At 30.8% G+C, this 15,266-nt stretch overlaps 1 protein-coding gene across 6 annotated transcripts in view; it reads right to left on the bottom strand.

Moving 5' to 3' along the window:
- Fhos (Formin homology 2 domain containing) overlaps positions 1–15,266 on the bottom strand; it is a 133,358-nt gene that overhangs the window by 94,631 nt on the left and 23,461 nt on the right. For 2 of the 6 annotated variants that reach the window (XM_074252156.1, XM_074252165.1), the window contains exons 1-2: positions 12,895–13,288; positions 10,494–11,506 (exon numbers count right to left, since the gene is read on the bottom strand). The exons of the other annotated variants lie outside the window; for them this stretch is intronic. In XM_074252156.1, the coding sequence (XP_074108257.1) occupies positions 10,494–10,658 (165 nt within the window). In that variant the 5' untranslated portion in view covers positions 10,659–11,506; positions 12,895–13,288. Of the gene's footprint in view, positions 1–10,493; positions 11,507–12,894; positions 13,289–15,266 lie in introns of those variants that run through there. 6 annotated transcript variants of the gene reach the window in all.

The raw sequence follows: 15,266 nt of genomic DNA, 5'->3' as shown, positions 1-15,266 counted from the left end.
GTTTATTGATAAATATTTTATTTCATTATAAATTTTGCTACGGCTTTATTTACCACGTTTAGTTTAGAGTTATTAAAAGTTTATGGAATGATTAATTGGGTCATTTAAATTTAAACGAGAGTTTTGGCGAAAAATTTTTGTGAGAAAATAAAGAGTTTATTGAATGATAAAAAATTTGTGATGCAATATTATTATTATAAAATTTTTTTGAATTGTATAAATAAATGGAAAAGAAAAAAAAAATATTTATTACCAAGTTAGAATGTTTCGGAAAAAATGAGAGTAAAAATTGGACGTGTCTTTAATTTTACAAGTTATAAGTAGGGTACGAAGAATAGAAGACGGTGGATGGAGGATGGAGGACGAGATGCTGTTGTTGTTGATGTTGAATACTATAAAACAGTTGTCCGACATAGACAGTAGTGTTGCGTTGAGTAGGATAGTACTATACAAGATAGAGAGTAGAGAGTAGAGTTGTAGCTATGGTTTTATATACATATATATGTATATGTAGGTACTATACAGCATCTAGAGAGTGAGAGTAAATGTAACGAGAAAGCAACAACTCCCAGTAATGAGAGTAATGTTGAAACGAAATAATGAAAAGGTGTAGATTCTCTTGTATATATGTATACACAAAGTGTTTTAATTAACTTATAGTTGCTCCAAAACTCAAGCAAAAAAGCTAAATTAATGCTTTAAGTAGATATAACTCTATTAATTTATTTTTGAATTAATTTTTAGAGATGAGTTAAACAATAATAACAATAATAAAAATAATAAAAAAAAAAAAAATATCCGTGTAACAATGAAATGATAATAAGTGACAATATTAAGTGCACTTGATGTCCCATGACGTGGCGATGCATAAATAAAAAAGTAAAATGTTAAAATTAAAAACAGGTCATTCTAGCTGGGTATTTCGATGACAAGGAGGCCCCTTGGGATATTGTAGAATATAATATATATAATATATAATAGTTGTATATAGTTATACTTATAGGACGAGGATGAGGATGAGGATGAGAAACTCACATCTGGCGTTGGCATTTAACGGGACACAACAGTTTTATTGGCCCGTGACGTCAATGCTAACTTTGTGCCATCGACGTTTCTACTTTTTATTTTATTTATTATTGCTATCATTGTTATTATTGTTATTTTTGTTTGAGTGTACATTTTTTTATTTTTTTGTGTCAGTTTCAATAATTGACTGCCGTAATCGTCTTTACTCTCAATCTTTTATGACTATGGCACTTTAAACTGACTATGCATTTCAATTCATAGCAGTCAGTAGTTAGATTACTACTAGTCATTTCTATTTTTACTTTTATTATTCGACTACCATAAGACTTGGAGTGACATTAGAAGACTCTGATTTTAACGGTTGTTGACGGGAAATTTATCAAATATTTTATTTTATGCAAAAAAAGTCCAAATTAAAAACGAAATTAAATTTCAAAAAAAATATTTACTGTCCAGATACGCTTAGAAAAAAATTATTTGAAATTAGAAGAAATTTTCTGTAGAAAAAAATTTATTCTACAGTCAAGCATTTTTTTTTTCTGAGAATTAAAAGGCAAGTATATTATTTTTACAAATCTATCTTTGTAAATTTAATTTTTAATACAAAAGAGAACTTGATCATAAGAACGCTGGTCAATCAATCACCCTGTATAATAATTAAATTTTCAAGAAAGTAATGTTGGAAATTCTGTATCAAAACAAAGCTGGTAGATTGAATCAAAGCCGAGAAAATGACAGTAAAATTTGTCGAGCAATCGTGTAATACTAGAAAGAGAATATAACACAGCAGATGGAATAGAAGAGCCAGGTAATCTCGGAATGTAAATTTATCCAACGAAAACAATATAATTTAACTTGGTGCAAAGTGGATATTGGAGCGAATTGGATAGAAGTAAAGATAAAAAAATGGGTACTAAACAATATTACCAGCTATCAAGGTAGAATTTGTTGAGGACAATCACACGAAATGTCCAATCTCGTCTCGGAGATGTTTCCCATCAGACTGGGTCATTTCACCTTCTTTCAAGACTTCTTCTCGTTTTGATCGTCATTGCCCTGTATCCCGGGTGAAGTCTCTCGTTTCAGCGGTCAAATGTAATTTTGTGAAATAAAATGGTCATACAATGCGGGACACAAGACATACTACATGCTACATACCACAAGCTATTTTCTACTCTTGTCTCTGGACTCTACTTCCACTGTAGACTTTACTCGTTATTGTGCGCTACCCTGAGTGGTAGACAGGAAATGTCGGTATGATTTCAACCGAGAAAAACACTTTCAACAAGCAAATTTAACGCGGAAATGTAACACACCAAATAAAACCTACATCCACATATATTTGTATTTTAACTAGCGCAATATCAATCCAGTGAAAAGTGAATAGTAAATAGTAAATATAAAACCACCCGGTATTTAAACTTTATTTATGCTATTATTATATACACATAAACTATAACACTGGAGAGGAGGCACTTCTACCTACCAGTGAGTTAAAGATCACCCAACCGTAGAACGTTTATCCAAGACGGACGAAAAAAAGCCAGCGTTACTTTGCTTTGTCAGTTTTCTCTTTGTTTACGAAATCATCTATTCGAATAAACTTCCAGCAGCGTTTGTGTTATTTGTTACCTTTCTTTGTTACTGAATATCTATTTTACCTCGCACCTGATCCTTTGTATCTTTGCCCCACGCATTTGAAAATAAATGTAATTTGTAATGGAATAAAATAAATTAAGTAAATAAAAAATAAATCCCTAAGTCCAAAAGAAAATTTCAATGTAATTTTTGGATTTTTTAGATTAATTTTTAGATGAAGATTATGAACAATTTTGACCTTGAGTTACTTTTGAAGAAATAAATTTATTAAAAAATCACCAAGAATTTTTTTAAACAAATGTATTGTCAATTAAAAAATTTTAATCAAAGAAATTAAATTTGTTTTTTAGTTTTAAATTGAGAGTACAAAGTAAAAGCTGACGTAACCCCAAACAACCAGACCTTCTTTGCTTTGAAAGTGAGTAAAACCGATAAGAAATTATCAGAGAGTACGATACAGCAGATTGAAGACGTAGTAATCAGTCATCACCAGATAAATCTGTATCTTTGGTCCAAGTCTAAGATCTACTCTAACGTCATCTGAGTCATACTTAATTGTGATCATTTACCGAATAGCAGTGGTGCGGTTGACTGAGCCTCGGCTCTTTGTGCCCTTGATTTTTCCGGTCTCGAGGAACGCTGAGCCATCCTCTGGCTCTATTTATTTATTTACTTTTTTTAAACATTATTAATATTCATCAAAGTGAAAGAAAGTAAGGTAAAGGAGCGAGCTCGAGGATCGAGGACACAAGCTAAACTGGACGAGTACCGTTAAAATAAAAAAACAAGGAACCTTTGCCTTCGTCTTCGATACAAAGACAGGATAAGAGGAAGATGCTTTATAAATACATTAATATTAATTTTACGGTTATAATGCTGTTTAATGTTCACAGCGCATTTCTGTTTACCATAAATCCATCAATTTTCCTTATTTTATATTATATATCGTTATCGTAGACTGATTTTTTATATTTTAATTCTTTATCATACTGAAACATTAAACGAGATTTTTTCAAAAATTGTATGCTTAAAAAAAAAATGCTCGTGCTGTAACTCTAAAAGTCATTGAAGACTTGATTACTGAGTTTACTTAATTTTTTATTTTATACTTTATCATTTTTAGAGCTTTAAAAAAATTGTTTTTGAAATTGTTAAAGTTGTAATAAATTGATGTTGAATTTTCGAAATCATATTATAATAAGATTATTTAATGATCTATAAAAACATAAAAAATGAGTAATTTTGAGCCATCTAAAAGGATTCTCTTGCAAAATTGATAAAAAATTTATTTAAATCTTAACTTTATTAACTTTATGGTTCGTATGAAATTAAACACGAAAATGATAACCAGGCGTGAGAGTGGTGTATAACAGTATTAAATAAAATTTGCTACATGTAAATGGTGTAGGGTAGCAGCTGATATAGCAACGGCAGGTGAGTAGTAAAATATAAGTTTACCCGATAAAGTACGAGTAGGGAAAGGAAATGGGGGAGTGTTACGAATGCCGGATAGAGTGAAATGACGAGATTGTCTATACTAAAAGTATTAAAGCTGAGAGTTGAGAGTTAAGAGCCAGGTCTGGGGTCAAACAAAGTAAGGTCGAGAGAGTAGAGCATATAAAAGGATCGAGTGGAGATTTAATAAAGAGGTAAACCGTGTTGCGGTGATTAGACACTAAAAATAACGTTTCGGAAGGAGTAAAATAAAACAAAACAAAACGAAATGAAATGAAATAAAAAGCTGATACAATACAGTAGAGAAAAATGGAGGATAGAAAAAGGCAGGGGTTAGAATTGTTTCTGGTTTGGTAGCAACAATTGACTTAACGGCTCTCAAGAGAGCAAAAGCTGTGTAGCTGAGTATAAAGAGGAGCAAAGAACAAGTCGATTCTCCAGGTATATATACTCGTGCCCTCAATCTTAACGAGCTGGATAAATCCCTGAATAGCATAAGATCCGGTTACAATATAGTTTTGCCCGAAACAGAACAAAGCGCCCAGAGAGATAACGGAGACAGCAATCGACTTGTGTAGGGCGAGAGAGTGAGACAGACTGATGGAGAACAAGAACAAGAACAAGAACAAGAACAAGAGTAAGAGTAAGAGTAAGAGAAGAAAAGCAAAGTGAAGTTAAAAAGACTGCTTCAAGATATTCTTTATAGCTAAAAAGCACGAGGAGGCTTCTGGTCTTTGAAGTTATTCTGTCTTACATCCTTTTATCCTTATCCTTCTCTTCCAGCTTCTTCTTTTCATTTTCATTGTTCTCTCTTACTCATTCTTTAACTCTTATCCGAGATGTGTCTACTTGTACTACTTGTTACCTATACACTCGGCGGACGTACCCGGACGTCTATTCAACTGTAAAAATCCCGAAGATTCAGCCCCGTGGTCATCTGAACTCGTGATCAATCAACCGGTAACATTTCAAGGAAGAGTCGTCTTAAGAAGAAATGAATTTCCTGTGCTGTGCATTTCCTAATTACCTTTTTTTAACAAAATCCTTTTTACGTCTTTTTATATTGCCTTTATGTATTTATTTATTATCGAGTTAGCTTTTTTACAGGATAAACTTTCAGAACAATGTATACCAAAGTAAATATCATTTTTACTGCTAAAAAGTTTTTCTTTGAACGGACCGACTTCCCATAGAATACTTATTTTTATTTTTCAAAACTAATTTGATCAAATTGAGGGGAAAATTTACTTTTGAGAAATTTTTTTACGCTCAAAATATCTATTGAACATTTAAATTAATAATTTTTTTGCAGAAAATCAATTTTTTTTTCAGGCTATTACTCGTTTAACAGCTTATATACACAAAACCGATGACTATTTTATAAATCGTAACCTCAAACGCGTATCGTCAATTTAATCCGACCAAAGTCCTTCTTTTTAAACTACTGAAAAGTTTTTCTTCAAAGAAACTAACTTTGAATACCGCCGGTAAGTCGCTTTAGCCTCTTCCTTCCATTCACTCTATTATGCATACTACTTATTGTATTGTAATTGTTAAACGCTGCGTTGATAGGGTGCAGCTCTAAATTGATGACAAACTCTTCCGACAACCAACAACTTTTTTTTATCAACTCCATAATTATGTAAAACCACGACCTGACATTTCTCATGAATGTGAGGGGTTATAGAAGATAACAATTAACGAGTATTTTGGATGCTTTTAAAGGTGGATGGTGGTTCTTACCCGTTAGTTGTTTTGTGCAAATATTTAATATTCTCTACCCTGAGGAAAGTTTAAATTCTTGCCCTGTTTTGCGGGAAGGAATTTATTCGCCCCGGTAGACAATCACACGCGGGTTGGTATGTCCTACTTCTCTGTATAGTGCTGGGCGTACAATAAACTAGTAGGCATTGTCATGTACATAATGGTTTATTGTAAGAAATAATGTCCCTCGAATTTAACATTATGATTTTATTCAATTTAAAGAACCTTCAAATGAAAGTTCACCGATATATATTCAATTGGATTTAGGTGTTACGTTTGTGGTTCTCCGAATTGAAGAATACAGAAGTCATAAGTTACGTCCAAGTTTACACGAATAGAACGATCGATTCAAATAAATTTTTATTTATACTTTTTTATTCAGAAGCTTCAATTATTTTGCATGATAAAAATTAATTTTTTACGAAATTATTATTCGAAAAAAATTTTTTGAAAATAATCTAAAATGCTTATTTTAATTTTTCTACTCGGATACGTAATACCGCTTTTAGTGTTTATGACGCAAATAAATGTAGAGTTGAATATTAATAAAGATGACCAATTTCTATTTTTAAAATAATATCAAAGCTATTTCCTTGAAACTGAATGGTATTCATTAATATAAACAATTACCACTATCTCAATTAATAGATCAAATCATTTGACCTTTTTTGTATTTTAATTTTTAACAACAATGTTCATTAATAATTAACCTCCGCGCTTTTAAAATTTATTAATCAAAATCAAGGGCGATTTTAAATTAAAATTAAGTTTTATCTATTCGTTACATTTCAATAAATAAATAAAAGTAATCTTTTTTAAGTCTGTAAGTAAATTTCATCCAGAAAAATTATATTATACATCCTTATAAAATTTAATATCAAATATTTGCCGTTAAAAAAAGAGTAAAAGTAGTTTGCTTAAAAATGGAATTATTTACCCAGACGAAATTATGAATTATAATGACAATGGATAATGGAATAAATATGTAACATGACAGGTCAGACACGTGTGCTCTGAAATAAGCGGAGAGTTTGAAAAAAGAAATAAATAACTAAACACATAAAAGAGTTGACAAAATAAATATCAATTTTTCACTTTCGCATACTTTATAGTTATAATTTCAATGTTATCTAATAACAATAACTAATATCCGATTATTTATACAGTGTTTTTGAGTTTGCACCGCCGCCCGAGTACTCTATCCTTGATAGCAATTTCATAAAAGTTTTTATTGGATGAATAAAAGTCAGTCAGGAAATAATCGGTAAAATAAAATGGAATGCAACTATACACTCATCTATTATGTCGATGTGAAATATGATTGTTGTTTTATTTACTTTTTTTATTGTTTATATTTTTAATTTATACACATATGTGTGTATGTACGTGAAGCTGTATAATATACATATTGTTTTTTACAGTGGCGTATTGTTTTATTTTCGGAGTTTTTTGTCAAGTGCATTCGGGTATAAAGTAGGAGGAAAAAGAGCCGGATATACTAGCCGAGTTTATCAGCGATACTTTCTGCTGAAGAGATACTTTTGTGTAATACGTCTCCGGTAACGTACAGCACCGTGAAAAAATATTTGCCAGACACGATCGTGAGTGCGCAACGCCCCAACTTAAACTCGACAATGAGTACAGTAAAAATGCATGCACACATAGATATATATATAAATATGTGGAGATATATAAACACGTACATACGGTATAGCATATAAATGTGTAAAGAGTAAAAAAGAGACAAAGATAACGAACAAAAGACAGAGAGATTTAGATTTATGCCTCTTTTCTAGTTATCTCACGTTGTATTCGTTGGCACACGGCATCTGCGATCCTTCCAATATATATGTTGTGTGTATACGTGTATATTTATATAATATGTATGCCAGTACCACCGAATAGAAGCCATCACCACTGCTGTGCATTTAGTTACGGTTACACATATTTCCCAGTTTATGTTTATACACGTACGGATGGATATACACTGGAGAACTATTACATCCTCCCTGGACTCATTTGTCAATTATACGCCGCAATATTATCATTGTTTTAATTGATGCATTGTAAAACCCACGTCAGCTGTCTCTATCGATCATCCTAACTATTAAATACGCGGATAAAAATTTAATATTTTCATTCATTTCAATTTACTCAGCTTTTATAAGCTATACGCGGGGGTGGAAATTTTTTTTGGTAATTAATTTATGGGTTTTATGGATTTATTTTGTTGAATGTGATTTTTATTTTTTTAATTCATTGATTTGGAAATTTTAAGTATAATTTTTTAGACTGAATTTGAATTTTAGTTTGGAAAATGTTTTATCAAATTATTAATTTTTTCATTAAAAGTTTGTTATTAGAAAAAAATTTTAATAATTTTTTCGAAAATTTAGAAAAATTTTTTGTCAATTTTTGGCTTATGTAAGTTTATTTGTGTTCAATAAATAAATAATAAAAACTTAAATTTTTATAACAATATTTCAAATAAAGACATTAATTTATTTACTGAAAACAATGTTTACTTTGATGTCAATAAACTTTAACAACGTTTATCTCTTGCAAAAAACAATGAAATAAAAATTTCAATAAATATCCGTTTTTGTTCCAGTTGAAAGTTAAATTTAAACGGCCTTGTCAAGTTCACTTGTACGCAAACAACGCACACCTGTCTACATCCGATTTGTATGTACGGATATGTATAATAATAAAAAAAGAAAAGTAGGTTTATATCGTTACTTTTCTATTCCTTTTTTTTTTTTTTTTTTTTATCGTAATTAAACCGTGCGATGAGTCCGTTGGAATACATCGGGGAAATCAAAAGTATATAGTACCTACTTCTTTTTTTATATGTATATATCAACTTTAATAACTTGTTATTGAAAGAATAAATTTTACTTTTTTTTATTCTTCCTTAATCAAAAAACGTTAAATTATACGAATTTTATTTTTATTTTCAAAAATTAAAGACAACCAGAGCCACGTAGTGTTTATGTTTTCAATGCCAGAAATCAAAAGTTATTTCAAGTAAACTCTTATTTTTATTTTTTTGTAACTTTAATTGTTTCGAGGAAAGCGTACAGCTGAGTTGATTGTTGACCGCAGCAGTCTCAGCTTAATTCGATTAAGCGGTTTAACTTAGTGACAAAATAATTTAATTAGTACGATGGTCAGATTGAGACTCTGGACACTAGACTCTCCAGTTTGATGTTCAATTTTATTACATCACAAAAAGTTATTAATTTAATGAACAAATTTATTCATTTGTAAATAAATTTAGAAAAAATTTTTTTCGTTCTTTAATAATAAATATTATTGTTCAAGAATAAAAATTTAGAAAATTATTTTTTTTGTTAAAATTGGAGTAAATATACTTCCTATTCGACTGAAAATTATCTTCACACTAAAGTTACGATTTTTATTGTGAAATTTAACAGTCGCGAATAATAAAAAGAGCATTCGATCTGCAAAAAAAAACACGGGAATCCACTAGTTAAATTTTTTTTCGCGAATATCCAACGAATTGATGTTGAAAGGTAGCAATATTGTTCGTTAGACTTGTCTCGATGTAACAGTAGACTTTTTATGGAAGTGTATAAAACTATCGAGTGCAAAAATAATTTAAAGCTTTGTATGGATGAAAAATTTGATGTGAAGCGACATGATGAACTGAGAATTGATATGAATAAAAATATTGACTGATAGCTAGTACATTGATATCCATATAGATGAATATAGAAGAACAGAGATAGCCAGAGTCAGAGTAACATTTCACAAAGCCATTTTTTATCTAGTTTGGTGCGATACATCTCTCTGTGATACTTGATGCTGCGCAACAACACGTTACATTGTTTTTATGTGTACTATCGAGTTTTGTTGTAAAACTAAACCGAGAGAATCAAGTTGGATATATATATATATATATATAAAAATACAGGACAGGAGCCAGGAGAAAAGCAAAGGGTAAAAAGTAAAAAACAATCGATAAAATAACAAAAATCTTTATCCTTTATACTTTTGGAAAGTACGTAACGGATCTATATAATATTTAAATTTACAGGGAAGGAGATAACCGATTCGCGAAAGTTTAAGTTCAGAGTTTACACAAACTTGTTGTTTATTTTAAATACTTCTATACTTTTTTTATCTTCCCGTCCTATATCCTTTCCCTTTTATTTTTAAAAAATAAATAACAAAGTTCCGGTTAAATCTAAAACAGCAATCGCAATCAAATATTTTCAAACCGATTGAAGATTAAAAAAAAGTTTTGCTTTTTGCCTTTGCAATAAAAACTTTTAATTAAACTCGGCGCAATCAAATATTTTGGTATTTCCTTTTTTTATTTATTATTCGCAATAATAAACCATAATAATTTAAATGCTACTAGCTGTAAAAATTTTTCTGATTTTTTCTTGGATGTTTGTTGTAAAAAAATAAAAACAAAAATTTCTATAAATATATAGAATTTAAGGATGTAAATTTTTAAGATAAGAATCTTCAAAATTTGCCTAAAATTTTTCCTAAACTCCTAAACATAATAAATAATAAAAATTGAGCGTTAAAAAGCGAAAAAGTGAGTCAATATCAGAAGACAGCCGTGTAACAATTTGAGGAATAAAAATAAAAAAAAAAAAAAAATGTAGACTCACCCTGTGAGGTGCTCTGAGAAGTCGATGCACCGCGGCTAACTGGTTGATGAGCGGCAAGGTCGCGCTGAAGGTGTGTACAGGCGGCCTCGGAGGCTCCGGATAAGAACTAGCGTACGCGAAGGGATCAACATCATTAAGGTATTGCACCCTGCACGTCAGCGACATTCCGAGCCGTTCCCTTAACTTTTTGTCGCTACACTAGTGTCCAGTACAGTCTGGAGTCTGGAGTCTAAAGTCTGAGTCCGTAGCCTGCAGCCTGTCCTACTTAAATTTTTTTCTTCGTACAAAATTTGGCTCGAATTCTGGCTGTTGGACTCTTACACTCTTACGCATACGCTCGAGTAAGTAAAACCGAGTTTATAACCAGCGAAAATATTAAATCTTTAGCAAATGGAGTATAACAACGTCTTGAGCAAGAGTAAGTTAGAAAAAAATAAAGAGCTCGAATGAGAATAAGAATGAGAATGAGAATGAGAATAAGAATGAGTACATGTATGTGTGCCCGTGGGTTATTTTCTTGTTTTATTTTATTCTCTTATTCTCTTAGCTGAACAACCGGTTCACCGTGGCACGTAGCGGAGGATCTGGTGCTAGCTTGTATTCCCTCTTTTACTCTTACTTATACTTGTATTATCCCTATACATGTATGGTACTCTTATTATACTCCTGTATGCTGTATAATACTGTATACTAAGTTACAATCCGATCGAATCCTTTATTTTAATCCAAAGCAGGGCCAGCCGTCGCCTTCTGAGCCCTTTACCCACTATCTCCAAGTGTACCTCGTCCACCTTAAAGACTTTACGACCGGGCGAATATAAAAGAGACTGTTTGAGGTAAAAAATTTTCCCAACAACGCTCTTGACTCTTTGACTTTAACTGTTTACTCCAATTCAATCCAATCCAATTTAATGCCTTTACGTTTTTGTAAATATGGATTTTCCCCCAGAAGTAATAACAATTATCACTAGATTGTTCTTAATCATTAACACAGGCAGTCAATTTCCACGCATCTGTTGAACAATTGCAAATAAATAGTCTTGCTCTGAACAGTTGGCTCGTAAATAATTTATCTAGTTAAATATTATATTGTTTAACAAGCTTCAGTCTAAATAAAATAGACGTAAGGTTTCATTGGGATCGCGAGCCTTGACCGCGGATTTTAGTGACGTCAAATAATGTGTAATATTTAATTCCACGGTTATGTTTGTTATTAGTTGGAGTTGGTTAATTATCTTTTGCATATTACGTGGTTATTGCTCTAGCTGGTCATTAACTTACTTTGTTATATAACTCTAAAGGGTAATTAAAAAATTTTTAGGCTCAACTCGAGGTTGTTGTTGTACTAATTCAGCGCATTGCATGTTAGAATTTTTTTTTTTTTAATTAATAAATCATAGAAATTTATTTTTTAAAATATTGATCAAATATTTAAAAGTAAAATCGACGATTTTTTATCTTTTAAATTTTAAATAATTCAACCGAAAAAATTAATTAAAGATGTACTGAAAGTTTTGATGAAAAAAATTTTTTTTAATTATTTATGTATAAAAAAATTAATTGATTTAATTAAAGTTTGCTACGTATTAAAACATAATTTAGCAAACACCTGAAAAATTTTTCATTTATTATTTAAAAAAAATAAATGATCATAAAAATAAATTTAAAAAGTTTACGACAAATAATTAATAATTAAAAATCAGTAAAATATCTGTACTGGTACAAGTAATATGTAAATGCAGGACTCATTAGCGTTTAGTATCATAAATAATTATCTCGGGGCTGGACCGGGACCAGGAACCAGAGGCATTAGCTTAAAGTTGTAGGCTACTGTACCGGCTCCAGACAATCGGAGCCGGTAAAATCTTTCGGTGGAGTCTGTATATAGTAGTCTTATGGTCTCATGGTAGTTACTGTGGATATCGAGTGAAGGAGAAGAAAGAAGAAAGACTGAGATGGAAAAAGAATCCTGGAGCTGAGAATAAACGGAGAGGGAAAACGAGTCTGCGCGATGCGATACAAATGCTTGCTCCTTGTTATATTATTTTAAATGCTTGTTACTCAGTTTATTTAAGCTTTTTATATTTTATTCTATAATATATATATATATATATAAATTGTAAATTAACTTTATCGTAATCTCATACGTATAAAGCGTCGCAGAAAAATGTTTGTTTATCTAAATTGATAAGAATTTTTGTAACAAGTCCTTCCTCTTCCTATCACAGAATTTTATTTTGGAGTAAAAAAAAATTAATTTTTAAAAATTGACTTGAAATTTTTATTTTTGGAGTCGATTTTAATTTTTAATTTTTTGGAGCAAAAATTAAATTTTTTCATTGAAATTTTTGAAACTGAAGCTTGTTAAAAATATTAAAAAAATTATTTAGATCCAACTGACAGTAAACAAAAGTGGGTACATGCGTAGAGCAAACCGCGATTGGAGTCTGCGCTTAACACTTTGTTCCAAGATGCGGGGTCGAAGGTCACGTGTATCTGGATTCAATTGACCGAACCCCGAACTGAAAAATCCGCGGGCAAGGCGCAAAGAACTGCGCGGTTTAAATTGAAAATTTGATCACTCTGCTGCAATTATTTGAGGACACAATACAGGGTAATTAGTTATTAATTAATTACTGATTACTAGAAGATGTAACTGCCGTCGCCGAGGACAACGACTGACGCAAACACCGGTTCTTGGGCGGTAAAAAAAATTTTAAAAACAACACAACAAAAAACGAAGATAACAAACGATAAAATAATAAATAAACGGCCATACAACGTGCCTAACCTCGCGAGCGGCCGCCGCGACACTGAGTCTTGCGGACACCTGTCGACTCCCGCGACTGCGACGCCACCTCGCGAGAACTCCCCTCTCAGCCCCGCGCACCCCGCCCACACCCTTTCACTATTTCAAGAAAAATCCCACGCGGACTTATTTTTGGATTTTTTATTAAGCATGGTAGCTTCTAGAAATTATTTTTATTTTTTTAAACTTTTTAATAAAATTAATTTTGATTTTTTGTTAAAAATTAAGAAATTACCATGTATCTTGTGAACTATGGACATGTTTAAAGATATAAGCTCACCTCGATATTACACTCATCGAGACCTTTCATTTGAGTACCCACATCAATTTTTTTATATATTTATATATATATTTTATATATATATATATATATATATATATATATATATATATATATATATATATATATATATATATATATATATATCAAAAATGCATGTGGGTACTTAAATGAAAGCTCTTGATGAGTATAACATCGGGATGAGCATATAAATTTTTGATATGAAATTTATATGTAAAATGAGAACATACGAAAAAATTCTATCTATATATTTTCTTTAGAATTTGATTTAAGTTTTTATAAAAAATGTCAAGCGTTAATTTTATTGTAATCTCGCATTTTTTTAAAAGAATATTTACTTGACTAGACGTAGATAATTTTTTTAGACCAAGAACTTAATTTTTTTTTCTATAAATTTCTGACATTTTTATTCGGGTCAATAATTGGTAACAGAAAAGCTTCGTGAGGCAAATAAGCACGTTTTGGTACTATGTTTTATTTTTGAAAATAAAATAGAATTGGTAAGAGTCAGAGAGGGTTAGATCCACTCACTCACGTGGCAGGAAATTCTTTTGTCGAAAACACTTGGAGTCCACGGGGGAAAGTTTATCTCTTCCATCTTTCTTGTACATATTTTATATATTTTATAAATTTATGTATGTATATACCTATGTACATGCATAAGTACAAGTATACAAGTGTGTGGGTGTGAATGTGTATGTATAGTAAATAAAGTTGCGGTAGAACGTACGAGCGAGAAACTTTCAACGACGGAAATTCGCGTCCCTCTTGTGTCATGCGAAAGATACGAAAACTGCATGATATAAAATAAGTTTTTTGTTGTTGAGTGCCGGGCTTCAAGCATCCTAGAATAATGTCTGTCGTGTCTTGAGGGGTTACAAACTGCGTCGGTTTGATTGTTATTAAAAAATTTTTAACTTTCAGGCTTTAGTTTCAGAAAAATTTTTACTCACTTTTAATTAAATTGAGTACAAATAAATATTTTAAATCTTTATAATTAATAATAAAATTATTTTTAATAAATTGGACTTCCACTACACTCATTTAATTTTAGTTCAGATGATAAAACTGAGTCACCTAGTAATTATTTTAGAAAAGCTCGTAAGTTATTCAAATAATTCTTGCAAGCAACGTGCGCTGAAAATAGTGCCCGAAATATTAAGCACTCTAATGACTCTTCGAAATCTTGAATTATTAAATAATTAATTAACCTTTTGGATATGTGAGTCATAAAAAAGACCTCGGAAGTACCCCAAGATAGTTAAAAATTAAAATAGACGCCAGTAAAATATTTAATTTGCTTAATTTTACCACGAGTAATATCAACTCAGATAATGATCAGCGATATGAAGATTTACTTTATTATCTGCGTGATTTATTGAGCGACACTTTAGTACGACGACAGAAATTTAATGGACTCGAAAATAGAAAATCATTAATTCCTCAGTACCCAATAATTAATAATCAATCAACTCATTAATAAAGTAACTCGTCTAAGTAATTTTGAATGAGTAATTAATTAAACACGAATCTAAAAATTCAGAATGTAAAAGATTGAAAATGATTTTACAATTAGTGTTTTAAAAGAAATGAATTGATGCAAACACCCTCTACTCGGTGACTGGTACCATAGGTAATCCTCTGTTCCTATTGTTTGTATACT

The sequence above is a fragment of the Cotesia typhae genome, unplaced genomic scaffold (genome assembly GCF_013202065.1).
Source record: "Cotesia typhae breed Kobodo isofemale line unplaced genomic scaffold, CoteBio_Ctyphae contig_123, whole genome shotgun sequence".
In the NCBI taxonomy this organism is placed as follows: domain Eukaryota; kingdom Metazoa; phylum Arthropoda; class Insecta; order Hymenoptera; family Braconidae; genus Cotesia; species Cotesia typhae.
Note: the sequence above shows the minus strand (reverse complement) of the source record. Positions and strands in the feature narration are given on the sequence as shown.